The sequence below is a fragment of the Octopus bimaculoides genome, chromosome 16 (genome assembly GCF_046866305.1).
Source record: "Octopus bimaculoides isolate indiv1 chromosome 16, ASM4686630v1, whole genome shotgun sequence".
NCBI classification, from domain to species: domain Eukaryota; kingdom Metazoa; phylum Mollusca; class Cephalopoda; order Octopoda; family Octopodidae; genus Octopus; species Octopus bimaculoides.
Genome location: NC_142943.1, coordinates 25,769,748 through 25,796,459, shown reverse-complemented (window position 1 = coordinate 25,796,459; position 26,712 = coordinate 25,769,748). Strand labels below are relative to the sequence as shown.

At 38.1% G+C, this 26,712-nt stretch overlaps 1 protein-coding gene across 2 annotated transcripts in view; it reads right to left on the bottom strand.

Annotated features, from left to right (window-relative positions):
• LOC106881090 (uncharacterized) overlaps positions 1-9,161 on the bottom strand; it is a 103,865-nt gene extending 94,704 nt beyond the window's left edge. The window contains exon 1 of one of the 2 annotated variants that reach the window (XM_052974090.2): positions 7,214-9,161. In XM_052974090.2, coding sequence (XP_052830050.1) covers positions 7,214-8,392 — 1,179 coding nt within the window. In that variant the 5' untranslated portion in view covers positions 8,393-9,161. The remainder of the gene's footprint in view (positions 1-7,213) is intronic. The other variant, XM_052974089.2, reaches the window with a different exon arrangement.
• Positions 9,162-26,712: the final 17,551 nt, after the last annotated feature.

The following is a 26,712-nucleotide window of genomic DNA, read 5'->3' as shown; positions in this document are numbered from 1 at the left end:
ATACTTTCCCTTCAGCAAGATCGGAGAGCACGATTTCGAAACTTTCCTACAGCACCGTTGCTACCAGGAAAAGTCCGAGTTCTCTTAGTTCACATGCTGCGCGTTTATTATTATTATTATTATTATTATTATTATTATTATTATTATTATTAAGGCGGCGATATGGCAAAACCGTTAACACGCCAGACAAAATGCTTAGCGGCATGAGTTCAAATTCCGCCAAGGTCGACTTTGCCTTTCATTCTTTCTGGGTTAATAAAATAAGTATCAGCTGAATTCTGGGGTTAATGTATTCGAGTTATCCCCTCCCCCGAAATTACTCGCCTTGTGCCAAAATCTGAAATCATTATTATCATTAAGGCGGCGAGCTGGCAGAATCATTAGCACGCCGGGCAAAATGCTTAGCGGTATTTCGTCCGTCTTTACGTTCTGAGTTCAAATTTCAGGCCTTGTGCCTTTAGTAGAAAGGAGAGGGCAGGAGGAAGATCATCATCATCATCATCAACAACAACAACAATACGGCGAGGTGGCAGAATCGTTATGCTTAGCGGCATTTCCTCTGTCTTAATGTTGTGAGTTCAAATTCCACCGAGGTCGACTTTGCCTTTCATCTCTCCGGTATCTATAAAATAAGTACTAGTTGAGCACTTGGGTCGATGTAATTGACTTATCCCCACCTCCCCCAAGCTGCCCTTGTGACAAAATTTTGAAATAATAATAATTATTATTATCATTATTATTATTATCTTCGTCATCTTCATAGACATCACAGTAAACTGGCTGTAGCTGTAACCGAACAACGCAACAACTATTTTATTTTTATTATTCACATAGGATTTGTTCTTTACTCTCAGCTTTGGTCTTTCTTTCACATCCTTCTGCATTACTGATAACGAAACTTTCAGCTTCCTTCTCCAGCTCACAAATGATTGTTTTGCCATCCTTCACAAGTCCAATGCCAACAGGATATGCCATTGTTGATCACAACATTCTACATCTGGTTGGAAGCACCATACACCATTGTCTTTATGTCTCGCTATTTGTCATTATTATTTTATGCCTTTCCCTTCTGTGTACGCCCCGTATTTCCTCCACGATGCACCAATCAATTCAGTACTCAAGACATAAGTCAGTCTATGCCATAAGATCAGAGTACTGCTTCGCTATCGCAATATTGTTTGAGAACACGAACGATTCAAATCCATCTTTACGTTCCACTCAGAATTTTGGATTTCAGGTTTCTTGCTCACCTTGTGGGAAACAACTGAAATAATTTGCACTGACGCTGCTGCAATATTGTTTTATTGAATTCCGTACTGATATTCAAAACTTGATAATTCCATTTGGCATATTTTTATAAAGAAATTGCTATTGTCTGCATCGACGACAAACAGCGATGTCAGTTCGGTAGCCCGACCGCCTAATATCAGCCAGAGATGGAAATACATCGTACTCTACTCTGATCGTAACCTGGCTGGCTCCATTTTCCACAACACCCTCCATCACAACTTCCTTTTAATCCGTTGTCTTCTACACTACACTTGTCCAGTTCAGCTGTGGCATTATACAGTCCAATGTCTGTTAAGCATGGTAGAAAACCAAGCAATTCTTGAAGGAACTTTCTAGCAACACTCTCCATTCCTGTTAATAGTATTTCATGCGCTTCGAGTGGCCATAAGAGTCAGTAGAATGTCATATTAATACTTCTAATATCCCTATCAAACCACAATTCTCGATGGTAGCGATAGTTTTATCCTGACTTCAATAATAATACTTCTCTTGGTACCATTTAAATACTGCACAGATGTGGCCAAGCTACTCAATTACCTGCTCCGCTGGAATCAGCTCCTCTATACACAAACCGAAATATCTGCATTTATTTCATTTTATATTTTGCTTGAGTTCATGCACACATATTTCGAATGTGTTTGAAAGCATCTTCTGATGTACTTAATATATTGTTCCAGTCATTTGATGGTTTCTTTGCTGGGGCACTCACCACTATAATATATTCATTTAAGGTATTCTCATCTGAGAAGTTTCGGTGTCGTTTCAATTTCTTCAGATGACACTGGGTGATTTATGGCAAAGAACGCACAGCAGGACTTGGCTTTCATTCTTGTCTATTCACATCTTGGATACTTTAGAGGAATAATAAAATCGACGCCAGTACCTGACTATTTTATCACAAACAATAATGATGAGAGCTTTCTTATCTAAGGGCTGTATGTGGAATACGACACTGATACCTCTTCCACGTGGTTAGTCGAGCTATAAGAAACAGCAGTCAGATCTTCAAACCACAATTTTCTGTTTTTGTATGGACGGTAAGGAGAAAGAATACATTGGACGATATAGCCCAAGATAAACTGTGTTTGAACGAAAGAGGCAAGATGATCACGATTGGAATGGCTCTAATCACAAGTCTGCTCGATCAAGTTTGACCTGAGACTAAACAACAACAATCTGTTCAGCTGTTCTGTTAGTTTCTTGTTGCCACTGACCATCAAAAGCAAAAATTGCTGATTCACATTAATTATCAAAACCCTTATCTCTTCCTCTCCCAGGTGAAAATGCTCCCCCTCACCAATGATTGATTTGGTCAGTTTATGTAATCTTCGTTTTTCCTGTTGACTGGTTTAAGGAGTGGTGGTGGAGAGGGAGCTAGATGGCCACAAGAGGCTTAGATGAGAGAGGGGAAAGACGACAAAAGATGGGGTTTATAGCAGTAGTCAGCTAATTCACAATTCGTGTGCGTGTGTAAGCGTATATAACATACACACACACACACACACATACATACATACACACATACATACATAGTGTATATTATATATTTATATAATATACACTTAGCTGGCCGAAACTTCGAAGTCAGTCAACATCTTGTATAAAGATAACAAATTTGTACTCTACAAAAGTACAGAGTAACCCATCAGATTAATATAAAATTGTTTTTATTATAACTAAACGTAAAAACAAACACGTATATATATTATATTATATCTATAAACAGACACACACACACACACGTGTGTGTGTGTGTTAGGCATTTACCCACACATACACATGTATGTTTAGAAACATTTGTTTATATTCATATATATATATGGCAAACGAAAGACCGAAGATGGAATTTACATAACGATCACTATGAAACTGATTGTGCTTTACCAGTAAGCTACCAAGTGTAAACCATTCGTTTTATTGTCCATTATATATATATATATATATATATATATATATATATATATACACGCATATATATGGGGGGAAAAAGTAAAGGTAGAAAATGTTTAAATATTTTTATAAAAACATTTCAGTACCGTGTTTTTATCAAATTATTTCAGCATTTTCTACCTTTACTTTTTTTCCCCATATATATCAACGTGTGTTCCTTTTCAACCTTTTATATATATATATATATATATATATAACGTGTGTGTGTGTGTGTGTGTGTACACACATAATGTACATCATTGTTTTGCAACGTATCCGGTATGTTTCTAAATAAGAGTGCTGAACGGATTCTGTAAGATTAAATATATATATATATATATATATATATATACATATATACACAGCGTATAGAACCCGTTATACAAAACAGTATATTCATAAAGAGAGAAACGAGACACCACAATAAATATTTGTCTTAGGTTTGATTTACGTATAAAGAAAGAAATTATATATATATAAGACATATATCATATATGTATGTATTATATTTACGAATATATACATATCGTTATATTTGAGGATGGTCAACTCTGCCATATACACACACACACACACACATTCAAAAATTTAATAAAAATATCAAAAATTTTTCTCGAACCAAAACTAAATTCTCAAGAGACTGGATGCCGTGAGGTTTTTCGGAAGATATTGTGAACTTGTGAATGGACTGATGTAGTGAAAAATACGTTTGGTGTGTAAAGAGATGGTGTGGGTGAGTATGTATGAAGGAGAGATGGAAGGGGGGGTTGAAGAGCAATGAATGAAGAGAAGACAAGGATAATTCAGTCTCTCCTTCCCCTTCGCTGCTATCACCTACACCACACAATACACCCACATAGGGTAGTTCGAGGTTTCAATTTTAAATAGCACGGACTTTGCATATATAATGTGTTGACTGGCAACTTAAGTTGAATTTACTGTCTCCCTTCCTTCCACCCTACGTCTCTTATTCTCCTGTCCTTCATCTCTCAGTCTCTGATTCTCTCTCTCACTTACTCTGTTTGTCTCTCTTCCTCTTCTACAATGCTAGCGTCAGTGTGGGTGTAAGGGTATGCGTCTGATGGCTGTATATTTCTGTTTTTGCACTTTAAATAGTAGTTGTAGTAGGATCATGCGTGTGTGCGTACGTTCGAGCTCTATGTGGATCTGTTAGAAAACAGTGTGTATTATGTGTGCATTATGCATGCGTGTGGAATATGAGGTACATGTGAGTGTGCGCGCTACATGTATCAAATTTCATTTGTATGTGTGTGTGTGCCGGTCTGTCGATAAATATGCATGCCTAAATACCTTCATGTGCTTATGTCTCCGGATAGTTCTGTGTTAAGTGATATGGTGTGTGTGCTCTAACGATAAGTATATGTAGTTTTAAGAGAGATACATACATACATATACAAATACACACACATATACACACATATATATAAGAAAAATCCGTTAGCGTATGGTGTGTATTTGTCTGATCTGTATATGTGTGTGTCCATGTCTGTGGATAAATTGATTTTCTTTTTTAAATAGCATTGTGTAAATGTGTTTAATCGTCTCAGAGTAGCTGTTTACGTGTGTGAATGTCTCCCTATCTAGACTACAGTCTACTCACTTGAGTATGTCTGCGCTGTCTGTGGTGTGTGTGTATGGCTGTGAGAATTTCTCTTAGTATGTGTCTCCGTGTCCATGAATGTACGAGTGGGTAGTGCCAGTTTGTGTGGTGTTTGTGAGTCTGCTATGTCTGTGTAATAATGCTTCTACGTTCATATGTTTGTGTCTAGTTAAGTAGATGTCTAGGTATGTATGTACTATGTGAATCGTGTACATGTCTGCGATATGAGTCGGGTAGTTTTGAGTTTTGTGTGTCTCTTAGTGTTATCTGACTATAAGTATGAAGGAGATAGGTTTAAAAGAGAAGCTGAAAGGAATAAAAATTTAGAAAAATCAGCATTTTAAATTTTTCACACACAGATACTACTACAAAGTTATAGTTTATTTTGGCAAGAATTTGTGTACACAGACACACACACACGTGTGTGTGTGTGTAAATGAGCTAAGTAAAATAACTCAATAGTGTGTGTGTGTGTGTGTGTGTGTGTGTGTTTGTGTGTATAATGAACACAAATATAGGTATATCAAGTAAATTTTTGATTTATTAAAACCTATCTCTAGAGGATGTGTCACAATTATCAAATGACAATTGAATACCTCCATACACACACATACATACATACATACGTACGTACGTCTACCTGTGATAATGTGTGTAGAAAGAAAATAGATTTATAGTTTCATTCATCTTAGAAAATAAAATTTAACTAAATATCCGTACTGAATTTGAAGGACGCACTCAAACACGCCAACATACAAGGAATAAATAAATAGTTGTGTATAGATGCAAAGTGTAGAGGGTGGATGTCAGGTCGTGTTTAGACAGACAATATACTACGTATGTGAGGTCATTTTTAGACATATACCTAAATGTACTGTGGGGGAGAGCATTGCATATATACAAAATGTTGAGTCGTTTCAATATCTATATACTTGTATATATGTAAGTATATGTTTGTGTATGTATTTATGTATGTATGCATGTATTAATATATACAAATATGTGGGTAAGTACTGTGTATATAAGGATATATGGTTTCGTAAAATGAAAAAGTGAAAAAGTAAGTCCACAAGGACCAAGCAAGCCATCGACACAACGTTTTCCTTCTGACCAACCCAATGTTTTTTGTTTTAGTTTTAAAATTTAATTTGACCAATGTGGTTGGTTTGTAAACATTTTGGTGATTGACCAATTAAGACAATATGACACATGTTTAACATGGCACAATACCAATGGTTAATTCACATGCTGCTCAAAACTTTAGGACAACTTGCAAAAAGTCTAGAGTAAATAATATATTAAACACATTTCAAATAGTTGAAATACTGCAGAACTAACGGAGAATAGCTAACGATGAGCGAAATAATATGAATTAGAGAAAATCAGAAAGGCTAGAGGTAAATATCAGAAATATACATTAAAAAAAAAAAGAGTAAAAGAAATCATAAAAGGTAAAAATTAAAGCAATATCGAATTAATCAACAAGGAAATGATTTTAAAATAACAGAAATGGTAAAAAAAAAAATCGGCACCATAAATGATAGAGATGATGTAAGAAATAATAAAGAAAATAGTGTTTGTTTGTTTTGTTTTTTTAAGGAAAGAAACGGTAAAAATCAACAGGAAAGTATGAAAAAATGAAGAATGATAGAATCAACAAGGGAAATGGTAAGAAGATTAGAGTAACAGTAAAAAAAGACCAACAGAAGAAAAATTATTTGAAAATGCGAAGAGGCATGTTCGATAAAAAGCTAGTGATGGCAAAAATATTTCCAGAGCAACATTACGAGCATATTACAAGTTATATCATTAATAAAACACGTGTTCATATTATTAGCAATCAGTGAGTGGTTTCTGGTCAGAAGTATCTCTGGCCAAACTGACCTTTGAGACATATGTGGATATGTTTGAATGTGTGTGTAAGTATATATATATACAAGGGAAAAAGACTTTCGTTGTAAAGACAATAAATTCACTTGACCTCCACTATGTGTGTGTGTGTGTGTGTGTGTGTACGTACATACATACATACATATATGTGCGTGTCTGGGTAGGAATACATGTGTATATATACTTAGTTGTGGATATATATATATATAAATAATGCATATACATAAGATATATAACTATATATATTATATTATATCACATAAAGAAATCATGCATGCAGCACACCAACAGCAGTGGGACAAAATACAAACGGCTATTATACATATATACATAGTTATGGACAGGTGGTTGTCGATCACCAAGTATAAACATAAATGTATACACACACATACATGCATACATACATAAACTGTATACACATATATATATACATATATAAATATTATATATATATACATATAAGTTAAACAGATCTACCTTTACCTTGAAGCTGCTGGGTGATGGGGGGTCAACTGGTTTGGCGGCCGTGCGTTTATAAAGAAGCGCATGGCATAGTCTTTCGGCATCTGTTTTGGTGATGAGTCCACAACTGGCCGTCCTACATGGTAAAATCCCAGCTGCAACGAATGTTTCCAGTTGTTCAGGGCTACATCGAGCACAGAAGATATGAAGTTCGTCACAGACGGAGTTGATTTGAGTCAAGTTGAAATGTCTGAGGACTGAATTCAGGATTTGGGGTAAACATAGACGTTTTTCGCCACCGATAATGAAGCAAGCAATCCTTTCATTTTCTAAAATAGTTTCAGAACGTTCAGCATAAGAATCGTAAGGTGTAAAGACAGGCATCTGTTGGATGGGATAAGGAGGTGGAGATCTGAATGGATCAAATTCCAAACCTTTTTCTGAAGGTAGCTTGGTGCTGTTACTACTACCACTAGCACTGCTACTGCTGGTGGAGTTGACGACGTTTGCCGACGAAGCAGTAGCGACAACGCTACTCATGGCCTTACTCCGATGGGTTCGATATACAAAGACCTCTTCGTCGTCGAAGCCAGAAGGCCTGGACGGAGGTCTGGTTCCAGACAAAACCACAGCCGGGGTAGACGTGGCCGCGGGCACAACTCCAGCCTCACCGGCGGCCACTGGTGGGGAGAGAGGAGAACTTGCACGGCTGCTTCTATTACTGCTGGTACTCCCACTGGTACTTCCAGCTCCTCTGTCGCCGCCGACGCCGCCGCCGCTGCTGCTGTTGTTGTTCTTGTTGCTGTTGTAGATTTTGCTGCTGCTACTACTACTATTGCTGTCTTTCTCGTTGTGGTGGTAGTGGTTGTTATTGCTGTTGTTGGTAGTGGTAGTACTCGGATTACTACAAATAACAGCAGTACTACCACCACTACTACTAGTCGTCGTCGTCAAAGGGGGAGAGATCTCGCCCTGGTGGTGGAGATTGTGTTGTCCCACCGTATACAATTCGACCAAGGTGGGTGATGTAGTAGTTAGCAGCCCCCCACCGTCGTCGCCTGCAGCCAGGCTGGTGTCGTAGGGGTCAGTTGACCCTACAATAGCATCTGGACCGCACAAACTTCTGATGGCACTGTTTTGATAGTGTTTCAGGACCCTTTGGATGTGAGGGCTCACACGGTGGGATGGACGCAATGCCATCCACCGGCTAGAGTTAAAAATTCAATATAAATCCAGTCTACCAATTACAACCACAGCTTCGTTAGCAGCGTGCCGGGTTCGGATTTCGGGTGGAGTTTAGTATTCGCTAGCTATATTACTGTTGGTAATGGTGTTGTTAGTGGCCTTGCTTTAGTCGTACTGACGAAGTAGTCTTTTAGTTTGTTGTTCTTGTTAGCGGTGTTGAAGTTGGTGTCGTAGTAGTTGCTCAGTTGGTGCTCGTACTAGTTTAGTATTAGTGTTGCTGCTCAGACGATCTGTTTAAGCGTGTGTGTGTGTGTGCCTATGTCTTTCTTGTATAATGACTACTGTTGTTTTTGTTGCAGTTACTGCTGTTGTTGCTACTTGCCAGTCGGACTGACTGAAGATCGTAGACGACAAACGAGAGAGAGGTAGAGGTAGACAGAGACGGGAAGGGAGACACACGCAGACAGAGAGGGAAGGGGTGGCAGAACGGTGAGGCAGACAGAAAGGGAGAGAGACATAGAAATATATATATGTGTGTGTGCGTGTTTGTGTGTGTATGTTGAGATAGAGAAGAGATAGATAGATAGAGAGATAGATGGGAGGGAGAGAGGAAGGGAGAACTGCAGCCAGACAGAAGGGATAGTCAGCTAGAGTGAGTGAGAAGAAAGAGAGAGAAAGAGAAAGAAGGGTAGGTAGACAAACAGGGAGTGGAAGGACAGACAGAGATAAGTCGAGACACAGAAAGAGAAGACAGGCTTGAATAAACAGACAGAGAGAGTTAAGACACAAATAGATGGTAGACAAAGTGGTGGTGGTGGTGCGGGGGGGTAAAAACTAACAAAGAGAGGAGATGTAGACTGACAGACGGAGGGGAAAAGGAAGAGAAGGAGTAGAGGCTTAGTCAGAGTGAGAAAGATATAGCGGGGGGGATAGACTGAGGGAAGCGGTATGCAGACAGAAAGAAGAAGAAAGAGGAGACTAAGATAAACAGATAGATATAGAGAGGGGAGGAAGAAAGAGAAAAGAAGGAGTGTAGACAGAGGTAGTAAGTAGACAGACAGAGAGAGTTGAGACTATGTGAGATAGACAGAAAGAGAAACAAGAGTAAGTAGGCTTTTAAAACTCGTGTACAACTTCCCTCACTCACTTTCTACTCTTCCTTTCTCCATATCGGTTTATCTACACTCACACTCACCTCTACGCACTCATATTTCTCTCTACTATACACACATATACTGTCTGGATTGCAGTGTGTGTAAAATGTTAATTAGTTTATCGTTTTAATTTTTTTTTTGGTAATATCTTTGTTGGTAGTGTTGGTGTAGTGTCTCGGTTGGTTGTTAGTTCTTGTTGCTGTAGTTGCTCTCATGTATGTGTTGCTGTAGTAGATGTTGTAATTGTGTTGGCTACTACTAGAGTTACTGATGTCATTTAATTCCAAGCCAGTCCCCTGATATGTTCTAGCTGTGACCTCGTCATTTTGTAATGTAGGGCTATATGGTCCAGTGTAAAAAAAAACCCCACAAAAGACAATAATGGTGAGGTACGATTTAATGGAATTTCGTAGTAATTCTTGTAAGTCGAGCGACTTAGAGGCTCCTTTGGTTGCCGGTACAATTAAAACTTCCATCTAAATACTTGATAGTACTGTTTGTATGTATGTGAGTGAGCGAGTGTCTGGTGCCTCTACGTCCGTGTGTGCATGTAGAATTGTTAACAACTTACTATTGTACAAGGCTTGTACGTATCAATATAGTGTCTTTGCTATAACAAGTCATAAATTCAACTAATTTGTCAAATATTACTCCAATACACTTGTTTGAGTATTTATAGGGATATATAAAGATATTGAATTATATGTTTAACAGTGTGGATGCAGATGATCCTAGCTACGTACAGTAGCAAATTATAAAGTCAATCGAGATATTACAACAAAAATAGGATCACCTTAATTCATTTCTCCAAATTCTAAATGCAGTGATCAGCAATTTCTTTATAACAAATTTTCCATCGTGTATTGAACTAGAGGGTCGGTAATGTAAAGTACTAGTTAAGTACTGGATTCAGTTTCATTGATTGCGCCATCACCCAAAGTTTAGGGTTTTGTGCCTAATTGAGAAATGTTTACCAAAGATGGTGAATGTGTTACATCGCATCCGTCGCATATTACCACTTGAACCTTGTGTCCTGGCCCAGTTTCCTCTGGCCAGAGTGAAGCATTTGTTCTTTCGTTTCTTGTGGAAAAGATGCGTCCCACTGGTCATGTAGTCCATCTGTGGCCAACATCCTGTGTTTCGAAGGCTGTGCGTGCCGTATTTGATGACGCAGGCTGAATCTGTGACTTAGCAGAGAACTCACGAGAGCGAACATATGTAGTTGCCGTTTGTCGGACATATCTTTCTACAGTCTGTCTCTGTGACAGTGTTGCAATCCTATGACAAACAACGATCAAGATTGAGTTTCAGGCATCTAAAGTGTTGTCAGGCTCAAATAGCCCTCCACTTGTTGAACAACGCGACCTGTGGAACATCCATGTCAGCTTTCTAAAGAGGTTTAGTGGTGAATAAGAGAGATAACGTTATCGAGGATACGATAATGAACTGTCTCGTCAGCGCCAGAGGACTTTTAGATCGTTGACTCTGGTTAACATCTAGACATTCTTAGACCAGCATCGATACCAAGAAACATTGCCGGCTCGAGATAACTCTACAGGAATGGAAGGGTTGTCAGTTGGGTCTGCTTGTAGAACGTCGAAACCGTTCTGGACGCACTTGTAAACTATCCTGCCTTGTGGAATTATGTCGAACAGCTATCATTAATAGCAAGACGTTTACATCAAGCAACTGAACCTACGGCTGCCTTCCTTTCGCAAAGAGGGCATTAGTTTTTTCTCTGTCTGTTCACTAAGGCGAACTAAGACTGAAAGCAGATGCTTTCTTCTTTTGGTTTAGATTTATTCAAGCTCCATTTGGAGAGGAAGACTAGTGAAGGGCTGCTTTACAATAAATTTATTGCGAACGGATGACACTGTCGAGCATGACCCGAATACAAGGTCCTGTCCTATTCCCTGCATGCATCTTGTAGGCCATTGTAGAGGACCCTCACCCTTGGTACTCACCGTAATTTTGGTTTTGTACATTTCCTTCATAGACTCGAGATGGTTTTGTATCCAACTCAGTGAGACCTTTCTCTTTTTGGTTTTGTAATATTTACTGTTTTGTCTTTCGTTCTAATACTGTCCCCAACTTCTTTGGGGATCTTGTGGGCCAATAAAAGAAATCGTTATCAGTTTTTTTCCAGCTTAAAAAAGATGGACGAAAGTGATGGTATGTATGGTTGAATTTTACAGGTTTTTCTATATGGTGGTGGTGGTGGTGGTGGTGGTGGCTGTGTTGGTGTTTGAGCTGTGATTGTAGTTGTTTCTGTTGTTAGAAATAGTGTTGTTTCACTGCCGATTCCTTTCTGTCTTTGGCAAGATTCCAACCTAATTCACATACACTGCTGCATTCACACGAACAAGTGCATCAGTACAGAGAGAGAGAGAGACAGAGAGACAGATACCATAGTCGAGGTTATATACATAAAAATGTATATCACCACACACACATAAATATTACATACATATATACATACACACACACATAGTGTACTAGTGTTCATAAAAACAGACACATGCATGTATGTGTGTGTGTGTGTGTTATTGTGTGAGTGCGTGTGTATGCAAGTACACGCATCAGTTCATAAAATTCGTATGCGAGTGCTTACACGACTACCTGTATAGTTTCGTACCCATACCTCACTTGTATATACCACTAATTTCTGTTCAAGTTCTGTCAGACAGCTTACATGTGTGTTATAAGCACACACGCACACAAACACACACACACACACACACACTGTACCAACATTAGAATGTGGCCTGTTGAATTTCTGTATGAATGTACAGATAATCTACGAAGAGCGTGTGTATAGATAGATAGATAGATAGATAGATAGATAGATAGATAGATAGATAGATAGATAGACTGGGGCTACGTCGGTTACGACGAGTGTTCTAGTTGAACCGATCAACGGAACAGCCTGCTCGCGAAATAAACGTGCAAGTGGCTGAGCACTCCACAGACACGCGTATCCTTAGCGTATAGTTCTCTGAGATTCAGCGAGCCACAATGTGACAAATACAGGTACTACACATTTTTATCATGTACATACATGCATCTATTTGTATGTGTATATGTGTGTGTGTCTGTCTGTATGTATGTATGTATGTATGTATGTATGTATGTCTGTATGTGTGTATGTATGTATGTATGTATATATGTATGTATACACCCGTCTACACTACTTATTTTATCTTATCATTCGCCGAACAATTTTTCGGTTTATTCACTAGATAGATAGATAGATAGATAGATCTCTGCGCGCCGCGTGCGTGTGTGCGTGTGTGTACAGACTACACTTCATCGCACCACTCTACTGCACCATCAATCCTGCCGGTTCTGTCTGATGACCGGCCGCCTTCTCTTGAGTAGTCTGTCTAAACTGCCTTGTCTCCACTACGCTAACTCACATTCTATCACCACTCTACTCTCACATATACATTCTTCTCGTTAAACACATAGCCACTCACATGTCTCTCTTTCTCTGTCTCTTTCTCTCTCTCTCTCTTTCTTTCTCTGTAAACCATTTTAATCGCTGTTCTTCCACACACACATGCATAAATGCGTATGTGTGTGTATTTTTACATGTATATGTATGTGTGTATATATGTGTATATATATATATATATATATATATATATATATATATATATATATATATATATGTATGTATGTATGTATGTATGTGTGTATATATATATATATATGTATGTATGTATGTATGTGTATATATATATATATATATATATATGTATGTATATATGTATGTATGTGTATATATATATATATATATATATATATATATATATATATATATATATATATATATATATATATACATATATATATATATATATATATATATATATATATATATATATACATATATATATATATATATATATATATATATATATATATATATATATATATATATACAAATATATATATGTATATATATATATATGTATGTATGTATGTATATAGAGCAAGACAGAGTTATTAGAATCTGAGGTGGTCTAACACTGAAACAAGCAATGAGTACCCTCTTTCTCTGCCACATATACCAAATGTATGTGTGTGTTTAAATATAATTTGTAATTGTTTGTAGACAGGTAGATAGACAGAAAGAGAGAGAGAGAGAGAGAGAGAGAGAGAGAGAGGGTGAAGTACATTGTTTGACACACACATATACACACACGTGTCTAACACCCTCCGCTACTCAACCTTCTTTCTCCATACTTTTGCTCACATAGTTATATACGTTTTCATCGCTGTTTTTCTCTCCTACACATCACTGCTTCACTTAGACACTCAGACACGCTTTGAGACACACACACAAACATACCACACACACACACACACACACACACACACATTGCCAAACATACACACACCTACGCACAATAGCCTGTTTATTACAACACAATTCTGTTTTCCGCACATACATGCACACACATGTATCGGTATATAGAGGCGTGTGAATATATATATATATATCTGTGTGTGTGTGTATATATATATATATATATATATATATATATATATATATATATATATATATATATATATATACATAGAGGGAGAGAAAGAGAGTGACAGACAAAAAGAGAGGCAGAGATAGACGTACATAGACAGATAGATATTCGTACATATAGACGCATAAGGAATTGTTCTCAGAGGGACAAGTAAACATGTCACACACACAAACACATATATATAATATATATTAACAGTAATGGTTTCTGTCTACAATTATCTTGCCATTCCCTCTTTCACGTTTACATTCGACAGTCACCACAAACCATGGGCATAATATATATATATACACACACACACAAACTTGGGCACTATATATATATATATATATCCACACAACCACAGACTGGTTCCATTAGTCTGTGGCCTTGTCATACACACACATATCCGCGCGCGAATTCTTTCTTTCTCACACAAACACAAAACATACGTAGACAGGCCTGGTCGATTAGGTCTACACAACAACAGCATACATAGACAAACACTTATATATCCTCTCAGTTGATAAAACTGCTTTAATACACCTCAAAACTCTGTCAATCTAGCTAGCTACATACACACATATGCGTATATATATATATATATATATATATATGATGTGTATCTATCTGTATATATATATATATATATATATATATATATATATGATGTGTATCTATCTATCTATCTATCTATCTATATATATATATATATATATATATATATATATATATATATGTATCTATCTGTATATATATAAATATATATATATATATATGATGTGTATCTATCTGTACATATATATTTATTTATATGTAATGTAAAGTATCCGTGATCGTTAACACAAAAGGAACAAATGTGTGTAAACGTATATAGAATATATATATATATGTTAACACAAAAGAACAAATGTGTAAATATACATACACATAGTTTTATAAATATATATCTTAGATTATTCATGTATACGTATATATGTCTATGTATATATTTTTGTGTGTGTGTATGTGTGTGCGCGCGTGCGTTTGTGTGTGCGATTGCATGTTTGTGTCTGTCTCTCAATTTGGCAAGATTTCCTTTTTTCCTCTTTCCTTAGTTGTTTAGTGTGTTTGTCTGTCTGTGTGTCTGACAATCATCAGGCGGGACGGCGTCAACGTCACACACACACTACATACATATATATATATATATATATATGAAGAGAGAGAGAGAGAGAAAGAAAGAAAGAGACGCGCACTCTTCCACGCCTGCTCGCTGTCTACTTCTCACATACCAGGCAGGCTACCACCATATTGATCCTTACTGACACAGCCACTAAAAGTGCGCGCGCGCCCGCACTTATACACTCACATACACACACATGTATATCTATCTATCTATTTTTCCTTATACTTGTTTGTGGCATTAGACCGAGGCCATACTGGGGTACTGCCTCGAAAGGTTTAAGTTGAACAAACCGACCCTAAAATATATATATGTATATCTATCTATCTATCTATCTATATATATATATATGTGTGTGTGTGTGTGTGTGAATGTGTATGTGTATATATATGAGTGTACGCTTTCCTATGTGGTTTGTGTGTATGTATGTATGTATGAATATAAACGCAAGCACAGAAAGCTACTACAAAGTCATACACATACAGAGACAAACAAAAACAGTTATACACATACATTTACATGTATTAAAACTTAAATTTACTGAATTTCTTAATAAGCACACACACATAGTGAATCGTGTATTCAATGAGATAACACAGACATTTACTGCGCACACACACGTACTGTACATAGAGAAATATATATAACTCCACACTAAGATATGTAGCGGCTCCACCATCGGCACCAGTACATGAGTAACATCTCCACCATCACGTCTCCTACCACCACAATCATTACAACTCCTACCACCACCTATATCACAACCAGCCTGCTACTCTCACACTCGTCCTATCTCAGCCTTCCACTGTCTGTTCATCTTACCGTCTGTCTGGCTCACACATATACACACTTACACCGACTTCTCTCTCTCTCTCTCTCTCTCTCTCTCTCTCTCTCTCTCTCTCTCTTACTCACTCGTTTTTAACAATTATTTCTGTTTCATTTCTCTTTCCCCCTCAGTTTCTCTCTCTCTCCTTTGCTCATTCACTTATTTTTAATAATTATCCCTCTCTCTCTCTCTCTCATCTCTTCTCTTTTTCTTTCCCTCTCTATCTGTTTTTCTGTCTCTCTGTTTTTTTTCTCTTTTCTACATAATATCTACTCCTTACCTACACCTGCCTCTCTTTATTCTCCAACGGTCAAATATGTATGTATGTATGTATCTATCTATCTATCTATCTATCTATCAATATGTCTGTCTATCCGTCTGTCAAAAGCATAAGTACGTATATATACGAGTATGTGTGTGTGCGCGTGCGTACGCATGAAGTGCATATACATCTGTGTTTATCTGTCTACCTGACTATGAATGTCTCCACTTGTGTATCTATTCCTGTCCACTGTATATCAATCTATCTGTCTCCCTCCCCCTCTCTCTTTTTCTCTGCCTAGCTACATAACTTGCTAGCTAGCTGTCTATTCATTTATCTGTCTCTCTATCTAGCTCGCCATTTAGTACGTTAAGAACTAAAATAGTTTGAGAGAAAGAGAGTGGGATATTGTGAGATGTCTACGTCTATTTTATCAATGTCTGCTATCTACCTACCTACCCGCCTCACCTACCACCCACTGCTATCCGGTCTGTCTGTGTGTCTTACACAACATTTCTAGCCACTGCATAATTTTGGAATTACGAAATCTCTATTGTGTGTATATATGTGTATGTATAGTAACAATTTAAATAAACGACTATATGTATAAGGAAAATTCGCCTGAAATTACTAATGCTAATAATTAGGATAGGAAAAATTTCTTATTTAGACACAGGGCTAACAATTTTGAGGGGCGGCTGTCTTAGCCGATGCCGCCGTCCGAAAGAAATAAATGGCAAGGTTGACCATGCCGTGATTTGAACTCAAAACATAAATACCTAGAAGAAATACAGCAAAGCATCTTTCCGATGCTCTCAATGATTGAGTGATAAATTTTGGTTTCAAATTTTTGGCACTATGTCAGTGAGTTTGGGGCAGTGAGGAAAGTCGATACCTGTTTAACAGGTACTTATTTTATCGACCCTGAAATGATGAAAGGCAAAGTCGACCTTGGCGGAATTTGAACGCAGAAAATATTGGCGGGTTTGGCAGAAGTCAATTAAATCAAGCCCTCTTCTTAATTGGTACTTTATTTTATCGATCTTATAAAGAATGGAAAGTCAAATTGACTTCGACAGGATCTGAACTCATAAGGTAAAAACTTGGAAGAAACACAAGGCATTTTGCCGAAATTCTAACGATTTTTATCAATCCGCCATCTTCTTTCTACTATGGGCACAAGGCCGTAGTTGAGGAAAAGGAGTAGTCGATTACGTTGACCCTAATATTCAACTGGCACTTATTTCATAGACACCGAAAGGGTAAAAGTCGGAGTCGACTCGGCGGAATTTGTGCTCATATAGTAAAGACAGACGAAATATTTCTTAATTCCCCAAATTTAGAGGGTATAGGAAAGGAACAACAGCCCATCATATCAACCCCAGTAAATGACTGGTACATTATTTTTATCAATCTTAGGAGGATGAAAGGCAAGATTGACTGCGGTATGATCTGAACCCGGAATGTAAAAAAACAAAAAAAGAACAGGAAGAAATACAGGGCATTTTGCCCGAATTCCAAAGATATTACCAGTTCACCACCCTATTAACAGTAGTCTCACAAGGCCTGAGATCTAATTGGTGGTGTGAGTTGGGTGCAAGTATCGATATTCATTAAGCTCTTAGATATTGACTGCAATCAGTTCGCTTAATTATTTTAATCAACTCTGGAAAATATGAAAGACAAAGTTGAACTCAGCAGGATTTTGAAGCCTGAGCGTAAAGGGCTGTAACTGAATAGCACAAAACAATTTTTTTTGCCTGGTGCTATGATGACTATGCCACCCGCTGCTCTTTTCTAATGGTGGTGTTTAAAGGTCGACACAAGGGCAGCACCAATTTAAAAATGTACATATATAGGCGCAGACGTGGCTGTGTGGTATGAAGTTTGCTTTCCAGCCACATGGTTCCGGATTCAGTCGTCCTGCATGACACTTTGGGCAAGTGTCTTCTACTATAGCCTCGGGTCGACCAAAGCTTTGTGAGTGGATTTGGCAGACGGAAACTGAAAGAAGCCCGTCAGTCGAAAGACACCTGTTGTTCTGTCCTGTTATTTGTATTTGTGTAACATTCTCCGTTTTTTTCTCGTCCTACATTCACTGCTTACTTTAAAGGAATCTAATGCTCTTAGTTTAGTTTTTTCTTGGGGCTGGCCAGATTGGAGCAATCTCGAGTATAACCAGCCGAAATTGCAAAGATAATCTGGAATTCGACTGAGGAAAGAAAACTCCAAATGACCCGTCCTTATTTCCTTTATATCGTCTATTTAGATGTTTTGTTGTCCCTTTTTTGTATCACCTAACTGTCTGGATGTTTTGCGTTCTTGTCCCATTTTGTATTTTATATATGTATATATATATATATATATATATATATATATATATATATATATATATATATATATATATATATATATATGTATATATATATATATATATATGTATGTATATATATATATATATATATATATATATATATATATATATATATATATATATATATATATATGTATGTGTGTGTGTGTGTGTGTGTGTGTGTGTGTGTAGCGGCGTACGTACACTTTCGTCTCTTATATGTAAGTTTACATTTATCTAAAACTTGTACGTCTCTATTCTTTCTTTCTTTCTATCAGCCCTTTCATGCTTACTTTGTTCATTCCACTCTTCGTTCTTTCGTTCCCTCTCTCACATATCCTTGCCTTCTCTTCATGCTCACTTCCCTCCTCTTTTCACTTTACTCTGTCCCTGTCCTTTCACTCGCCCCTCCTTAATTATTCTGTCCCTCTGCCTTTACCTCTCTCTCTTTTCTCTCCCCCACTTGTCCGGTGTTCGGCCAAGCCTGATCTTTCTTTCTTGGGTCGGCCGTCGTCCGTGCAACATCTATATTCTTCCCTGTGCCTGTGAAATATTGTATCCCTGCCGTAAAGCCTTATTTCTACACACGCCAGCTTAATTTAAAATTGTCCTTACTCGAAAGACACCTGTTGTTATGTCCTGTTATTTGTATTTGTGTAACATTCTCCGTTTTTTTTCCGTCCTTGTTTTCGTATACATTCGCTGCTTTCTTCCAAGGAATCTAATTCACTTAGCTTAGTTTTTTCTTGGGGCGGGCCAGACTGGAGCAATCTCGAGTATAACCAACCGAAATTGCAAAGATAATCAGGAACTCGACTGAGGAAAGAAAACTCAAAATGACCCGTCCTTGTTTTCTTTGTATCGTCTATCTGGATGTTTTGTTGTCCCTTTTTTGTATCACCTGTCTGGATATTTTGCGTTCTTGTCCCATTTTGTATTTTAGATATATATATATATATATACATATACGTGTGTGTGTGTGTGTGTGTGTGTGTGTGTGTGTGTATGTATGTATGCATGTATGTATGTGTCTGTCCCCCCTCCACCGCTTGACAACCGGTGTTGGTGTCTTTATGTCCCCGTAACTTAACGGTTCGGCAAAAGTTATCGATAGAATAAGTATCAGGCTTAAAGTCCTGGAGGTGGATACATTCGGCTATAAATTCTTCAAGGCGGTGCCCCAGCATGGCCGCAGTCCAGTGACTGAAACAAATAAAGGTTAAAAGGTAAAGATACTAAGGTCTGCATGTACAAACGAACAGCGGAACTGTTGCTTGCATATATGTATATATGTGTATATGTGTGTGCATCTGTGTGTGTGCGTGCGTGTGTGTGTGTGTATGTGTGTGTGTGTGTGTGTGTGTGTAATAATTTTCACATTAGCATTTTGCTGGATCAGCCACAAATTCATATGGTAAATATAAATACTGGCAGTCAGGATTTAGCCAAACCGTCCAGTGATGGAGTAGTCACTACGGATGAGGTGGTCATTTTCAAGTGAATCTAGATTAATATACTGATATCGCTGGTTGTGGGCTGGTTATCTCCCCTGTCAGTATATGAAAATGTGCTTTCTTGCGGTTTTAAGGGTTTCTAATTCTTATTCCTAACAATATAGGTGCTACCCGGCATCCTCGATCACGCTTGATTAATACTCAGGAGAGTATTAGTGAAGCAAATCGAACCCAGGGCTTGTTAAAGCCTAAGACGTATTGTATGGGTTTATTTTGCCGAACTACTAAGTTATGGTTACGCAAACAAACCAACACTAGTTTAAACGGTGGTGTGGGGACAAATACCGACATAAACACACACACATTCACACACACACACATTCACACACACAAATATATAAAGCCATAAATGACAGAGAGAAAAGTCGGACCTAAGAAGCATCAGTTGTGGTGTGCAAGAGAGACGATTGCGCTGGAATGGTCATGTGACAAGAATGGATGAGGATAGCTGTGTGAAAAAGTGCCACACCCTAGCGGTTGAGGGAACCTGTGGAAGAGGTAGGCCCAGGAAGATGAGGTGGTGAAGGACGTCCTTCGAACATTAGGCTTCACCGAGGCAATGACTAGTGACCGAGACCTTTGAGAAAATGCTGTGCATGAGAAGACCCGGGAAGCCAAGTGAGACCCTAGCCCGTGGTCTTTGCCAGGGGTGTAACCAGCCCACTTATGCGTACCTTTCCTTCATTTGACACTAAACTCTACTTGCGAAGACCTGTTGAGGCAAGTGAAATCGAAATCGAACCAAATTCGATGACTGGCACCCGTGCCAGTGGAGCGCTAACAGCACCATCCGAGCGTGATCATTGCCAGAGCAGCTGTCTGGCTTCCGTGCCGGTGGCACCACGTAAAAAGCACTATTTGAGCGTGATTGTTACCAGCGTCGACATACTGGCACTTGTGCCGGTAGCACGTGAAAAAACATTCGAGCGAGGTCGTTGCCAGTGCCGCTAGACTGGCTCCTGTGCAGGTAGCACGTAAAAAACACCATTTGAGCGTGGCTGTTGCCAGTACCGCCTGACTGACCCTCGTACCGGTGGCACGTAAAAACACACTTTACACTCTCGGAGTGGTTGGCGTTAGGAAGGGCATCCAGCTGTAGACACTCTGCCAGATCAGATTGGAGCCTGGTGCAGCCATCTGGTTCGCCACTCCCCAGTCAAATCGTCCAACCCATGCTAGCATGGATAGCGGACGTTAAACGATTATTATTATTATTATTATTATTATTATTATTATTATTATTATTATTATTATTATTATACATGTCCTCTGTGTTCAGGATATCGATAGAAAACAACAGCTTGATATTTCAGAAAATAATTTCATTTCTCATACCTACTCGAAGAATTTCACGTTTTTTATTCAATATTTTTAGCTCGAAATAGCTTACTTATTTTTTTTTATATCTAGCACTATGTCTTTCTTCATTTTTTAAGTTAAAGGCACAAATAAAACAACCTTGCAAGGCACAACTGATCTTTACACACAGATGTACAGAATAACAGTAATCAAATAACAACTGCGGAGCAGTTAGTCTTTTATACCTACCAGGCTCGTTCGGATTAGCCCGAGTTGCTGGATAATTTTTCGTTCCTTTAAGAATATTGTAGAAAGGAAACTTTTCATATATTGAAATTTAAATCCTAATCTCTATGGAAATTTATTGATTCAAGAAAACATTGAATTTGAATTAATTAAAATTTTTACGATTATAGATAACAACTCGGGTTGTAAGTTCTGAACCCAAGTCAGGGACGTGTGAACGATGTCATGAGAACGTTTGCTACGAATGATATTTTTTGACACAGGGCACCTCTAAGACGACCGCCAGACGTTGAACAACAATAAATGAAGCGTGACCCGAGTTATTGGCTGAAATTACATACTTGAAGTCGGTGTTGACAGACATTAAATCAGTTTGCAAATACACGTTAACTTTACTAAATTTATACTCGGACTAAGCCCGAATAGCCCGAGTGCCGGCGTCGCCACTGATATATATATATATATACATATATATATATAGTCAATTAAAAAAACACAGAGAAAAAGAAAAGAACAAACAAACGTTTAGACCTGGTACAAGTAATATATTAATAAGACGCTCAGAGAAAGAAAAGAGTAGAAGTTTCACGTTTCGAGCATAGCTCTTCTTCGGAAACAGGAAGAAACAAGAAAGTCCAAGACGAAGGAGGAAGAAAATCGCCAACAATCACGTGCGGTTACATTTTTGAAGTGACCGGAAGTAGGAATGAAGCGAAAATGCTTTCTGGAACAGGAGGGTGCGAAAATGGTCATGCGCACGCGTGTGGTGGCGTGTCGTAGCGTTTGGTTTATGTGGTAGCGTGTGTATATATATATGGTAGCGTGTGTGTGGCAGTAACTGCGTGTGTATGCGTGTGTGTGTGCGTGGTAGCGTGTGTGCATGTAGTGGTAGTTGTATGTGCGTATGTCGTACGTATGTGTGGTAGCGTATGTGTGTGTGGTATTAGCTGTGTGTTTGTGTGCGTAGTCTGTGCGTGTGTGTGGTAGGATGTGTGCGCGTGCGCGTATTAATGTCGCTCTGAGAGATCAGCAGCTATAGTGACAGGTGTGTGAATGAGTGGGTGTATGCGTAGATGGAAGGGTCCATGGTGGGTCATAGGCAGTCAGAAGTGGGGTTTCAAATTTTGGTACAAGGCCAGAAACTTCGGAGGAGAGGAGTCAGTCGATTACGCATGTAAATTTTAAGGAATACGCGTGTAAATTTTGATTGCATTCACAAAAGTGTGAACATAAACTGGAGATGAAATAGTGCTACGACTTTAATGTAGTACTGGTGTAGATGTAGTGCGCTGGAGTATTGCTGTCTCTGGACTCAAAATATAATAACTAAAATTCTAATCAACCAATAGCAACATTTTCTGTTCAGTATATAAAATAATTTCATCGCTTGCATAATTTTACATATTCTAGATAGGAAAGAATATTACTGTTTTCTGTTTACTCCAAGTATGTAAGAAAATATATTTTAAAGTATAAAAATACAATTATGGACAAATGAAAATTTCACACTCAATTTTTTTTCTTTCTTTTTTTTTTGTACTATAGGCACAAGGCCCGAAATTAGTGGAAGGGTTAGTCGTCTATATAGAACCAGTTTGCAACTGGTACTTATTTGATCGATCCCGAACGGGGATGAAAGGCAAAGTCGACTCACGGTTAAATTTGAAATCAGAACGTAAAAACGGACGAAATGCCACTAATTATTTTTCCGGCATGCCAACTCGCTGCCTTTGTTAGTTTACGCTTAATTAATATTGGTTTTCAATTTTGGCTTAAGGCCAGCAATTTCGGAGAAGGGTCTAAGTCGATTAAATCGACATTAGTACTCAACTGATACTTATTTTATCGACTCCGAAAAGATGAAAGTCAAAGTCAACATTGGCGGAAATTGAACTCAGAACGTAACGACGGACGAAATGCTGCAAACATTTTGCCCGGCGTGCTAATGATTCTGTTAGCTAACTGCCTTTGAAAGTTTACTTATGATATTAATGAAGAACTTGTCCGAGACTGGCTGTTTGACAACTATACTCTCAAGTTTTTTTAAAGTGTTTGGAGTCGTGACCTGTATTCGTTCTTAATCATGCTGATAGCGAGAACCCAGCTTCACAAAGATATGAAGGTGAGAAAGGAAAAAAGCTTTCTAAGCGCTTTTATTATGGTGATTAGGTATACCTACCAGACAGACAGTCATAACAAGCTTATGTCAGTTGAAGAGTGCTGCAATTTCTGTCCTCTGTCATATCTGATTCCTGTCAACTTATATTCTTCAGAAACAGTAAATGTTGCTTACACACAAATGGATCTTTTATCAAATCCATGAAGATACATCATGTGAAGGTAAATACGTTAAAATATTATTACTCGGTAGTAACAAGCTTTGCAAAATAAATTCAACAAGATTTTTCTCTCTCTTGAAAGATTTTGTTAGCTCAGACATTTAAACTTTATTCTCGTCTTTTATTCTAGCCCTCCACAATGTTAGTTTTTCCAGAAAAGAGTTGATTTTGTCAGTTCTTGCTCTACACATTCTGGTTAAGTACGATCAAAGTTCGGAAAATGTCGGCAAAGAATGGCAACTTAGTGTGCTACGTCTCATCACTAAGCGGGTCAGCCAGAAGACTCTTTAGGTGGGGAAACATTAGAAGTTCTCTGTTCATAGAAGCTCGGAAGTTCTTTCTCACCAGTTCACAACTATTTGTTTGCTGAGAATTTACAGGCATCACTTATCCTTTTGCATTTATGGTAAACCATAAAAGTTGCTCGTTTTGCATTTGAAGTGGCATAAATAGTCAATTCCTTTGCTGGTTAGTTGTGAGGTTTTCCATTATTTTTGGCTTTTTGTGGTGGGTTGCTTTTATGTAATAGTTGTTGTCCTCAAGCATTGTGAGTGGTAGGTCTTTATAGTAATTTGTGTCCATGATGACGTCACTACTCCCTTTATCGGTTTCTTTGATAGTTATATCTGTATTTTCTCGTAAGTCCAGTAGATTCCTCCATTCATGCTTTGTAAAGTTTGATTTAATGTTCGTGTGTTCAATTTTTCCAAAGGAGAAGTTCATAATGTATTCACATTAGTAGTCCAGTGCTTTAATCCTTTATTTGGGCAAAAGTTACTTTTGTTTCTGGCTAGTGATTCGTCCGCATCATTAGACTTGTTGGTTGAGTATTCCGGCCAGCCTGAGTTTTCGAGAAAATTCTGCAATGTCATTTTTCAATTCAGGGAAGTTTGGACTTTGTGGTGTGGGTGTAAACTTCAGTCCCTTACTTAGAGTTTCTATTTGGGTGTCAGTTAATGATTTTTTTGGAAAGGTTAATTGCCTTTGATTTCTCGTGTGTGTGTGTGGGCAGGGGACAATGTGTGTCCTGACATTTCTATCCTTGTGCTAAAAAAGGAATGTAACTTTGAGTGAGGTTGATATTTGTTGTCAGTCTGTTTTGAGTGAGTCTGTAGGGTTATTTTTGATGATGAGTATGTTGAGGAGGGAGTCTGCTGTAGTTGCTATTGTATTGCAGTCTTGTTGGGGTTCTGGGAGGTCTGGGTAGTTTGGGTGATTGTGGTTCCGATGGGGGTACTTGTAGTTATATTTTATTAGGGGACCTGATGTAGCCCTCTAGGCTCCGAGTGCACCTCTTCCAAAGTTTAGAGTGTTTGTGTTATAAGGTTGTTGTATGTTATTTCTGGATCTGGATTTGTGAGAGAAAATTTGGGGAATATGTGTTGTGGTTGGGTGTGGTTTTTCTTCGGTTGTAGATGGGTGTATTTGGTTTGGGTTGGGGGAATTGTGTTTGTGAGTTAAGTATGTTGTATTTAATGGTCAGATTGTTTCTGCAGGGTTTTATTTTTTGTTCTGTTTTTTGATGAAGGGGTTGTCTGTGGTGTATATTTTTTTGAATTCCTCTTCGTATTCAAGGAACCACATCTTGCATTTTTCCCATCGCTGGAGAGATATAAGTATCTCTTTTTTTTTTTTGAGATATAAGAGAGACATAAGATTTTTTTGTGCATTCTTCTATTTGTTGATCAATATCTTTGATTTTTTTGTTCATTTGTTGTGGCTCATAATATTAAGAGTTCAGTTTCCATGTTTATTCTATTGAGAGACATTTGTTCCTGTAGTATTCTTTGTCGTTCTGGCTCATTCGTTTTGGGCTTTATTTGAAATTTTCGAGGTAAGATTAGTGGGTGGACTTTAGCCATGTAACACCATGGAAATATTAACCAACAGCAAATCAGAACAAGATATGCTACGCCTGACTAGAAGCATAATCGGACACGTTTGGAAAAAAACGTTTTAGAACAAGTTTACATTTTGGAACATGGCAAAAATGAGCAACGCCTGTATTTCAAAAGGCCAGCCTTGTCACATTCTGTCTCATGCTGAATCTCCTTGAGAACTACGTTAACGGTATTCGTGTTTGTGGAGTGCTCAACTTATTGCACGTTAATTACACGAGTAGGCTGTTCCGTTGATCGGATCAACTGGAAACCTTGTCGTCGTAAGCGACTGAGTACCAGTCATTATTAAGGTAAGGTCAACAATAAATGTACTCCATCCAGTGAGAAATAAATATCATTTAATATACACTGTATTAAAAATAATATGCATATAGACACAGGCGTGGCTGTGTGATAAGAAGCTTGCTTCCCAACTACATACTTCCAGGTTCAGTCCCACTGCATGACATCTTTGACAAGTATCTTCTACTATGGCCTCGGGTCGACCAAATCCTTGTGAGTGGATTTGGTGGACGGAAACTGAAAGAAGTCCGTCGTATATGTATAGATATATATGTGTGTACCTGTGTGTGTCTTTGTGCCTATGTTTGTCTCCCTCCCATCGCTGCTTGACAACCGGTGTTGGTGTGTTTAACCTAGCTATGCGGCAAAAGAGACCGATAGAATAAGTACTAAGCTTAGAAAATAAGTCTTGGAGTCGATTTGTTCGACCCTTCAAGGTGGTGCTCCAGCATGGCTGCAGTCTAATGG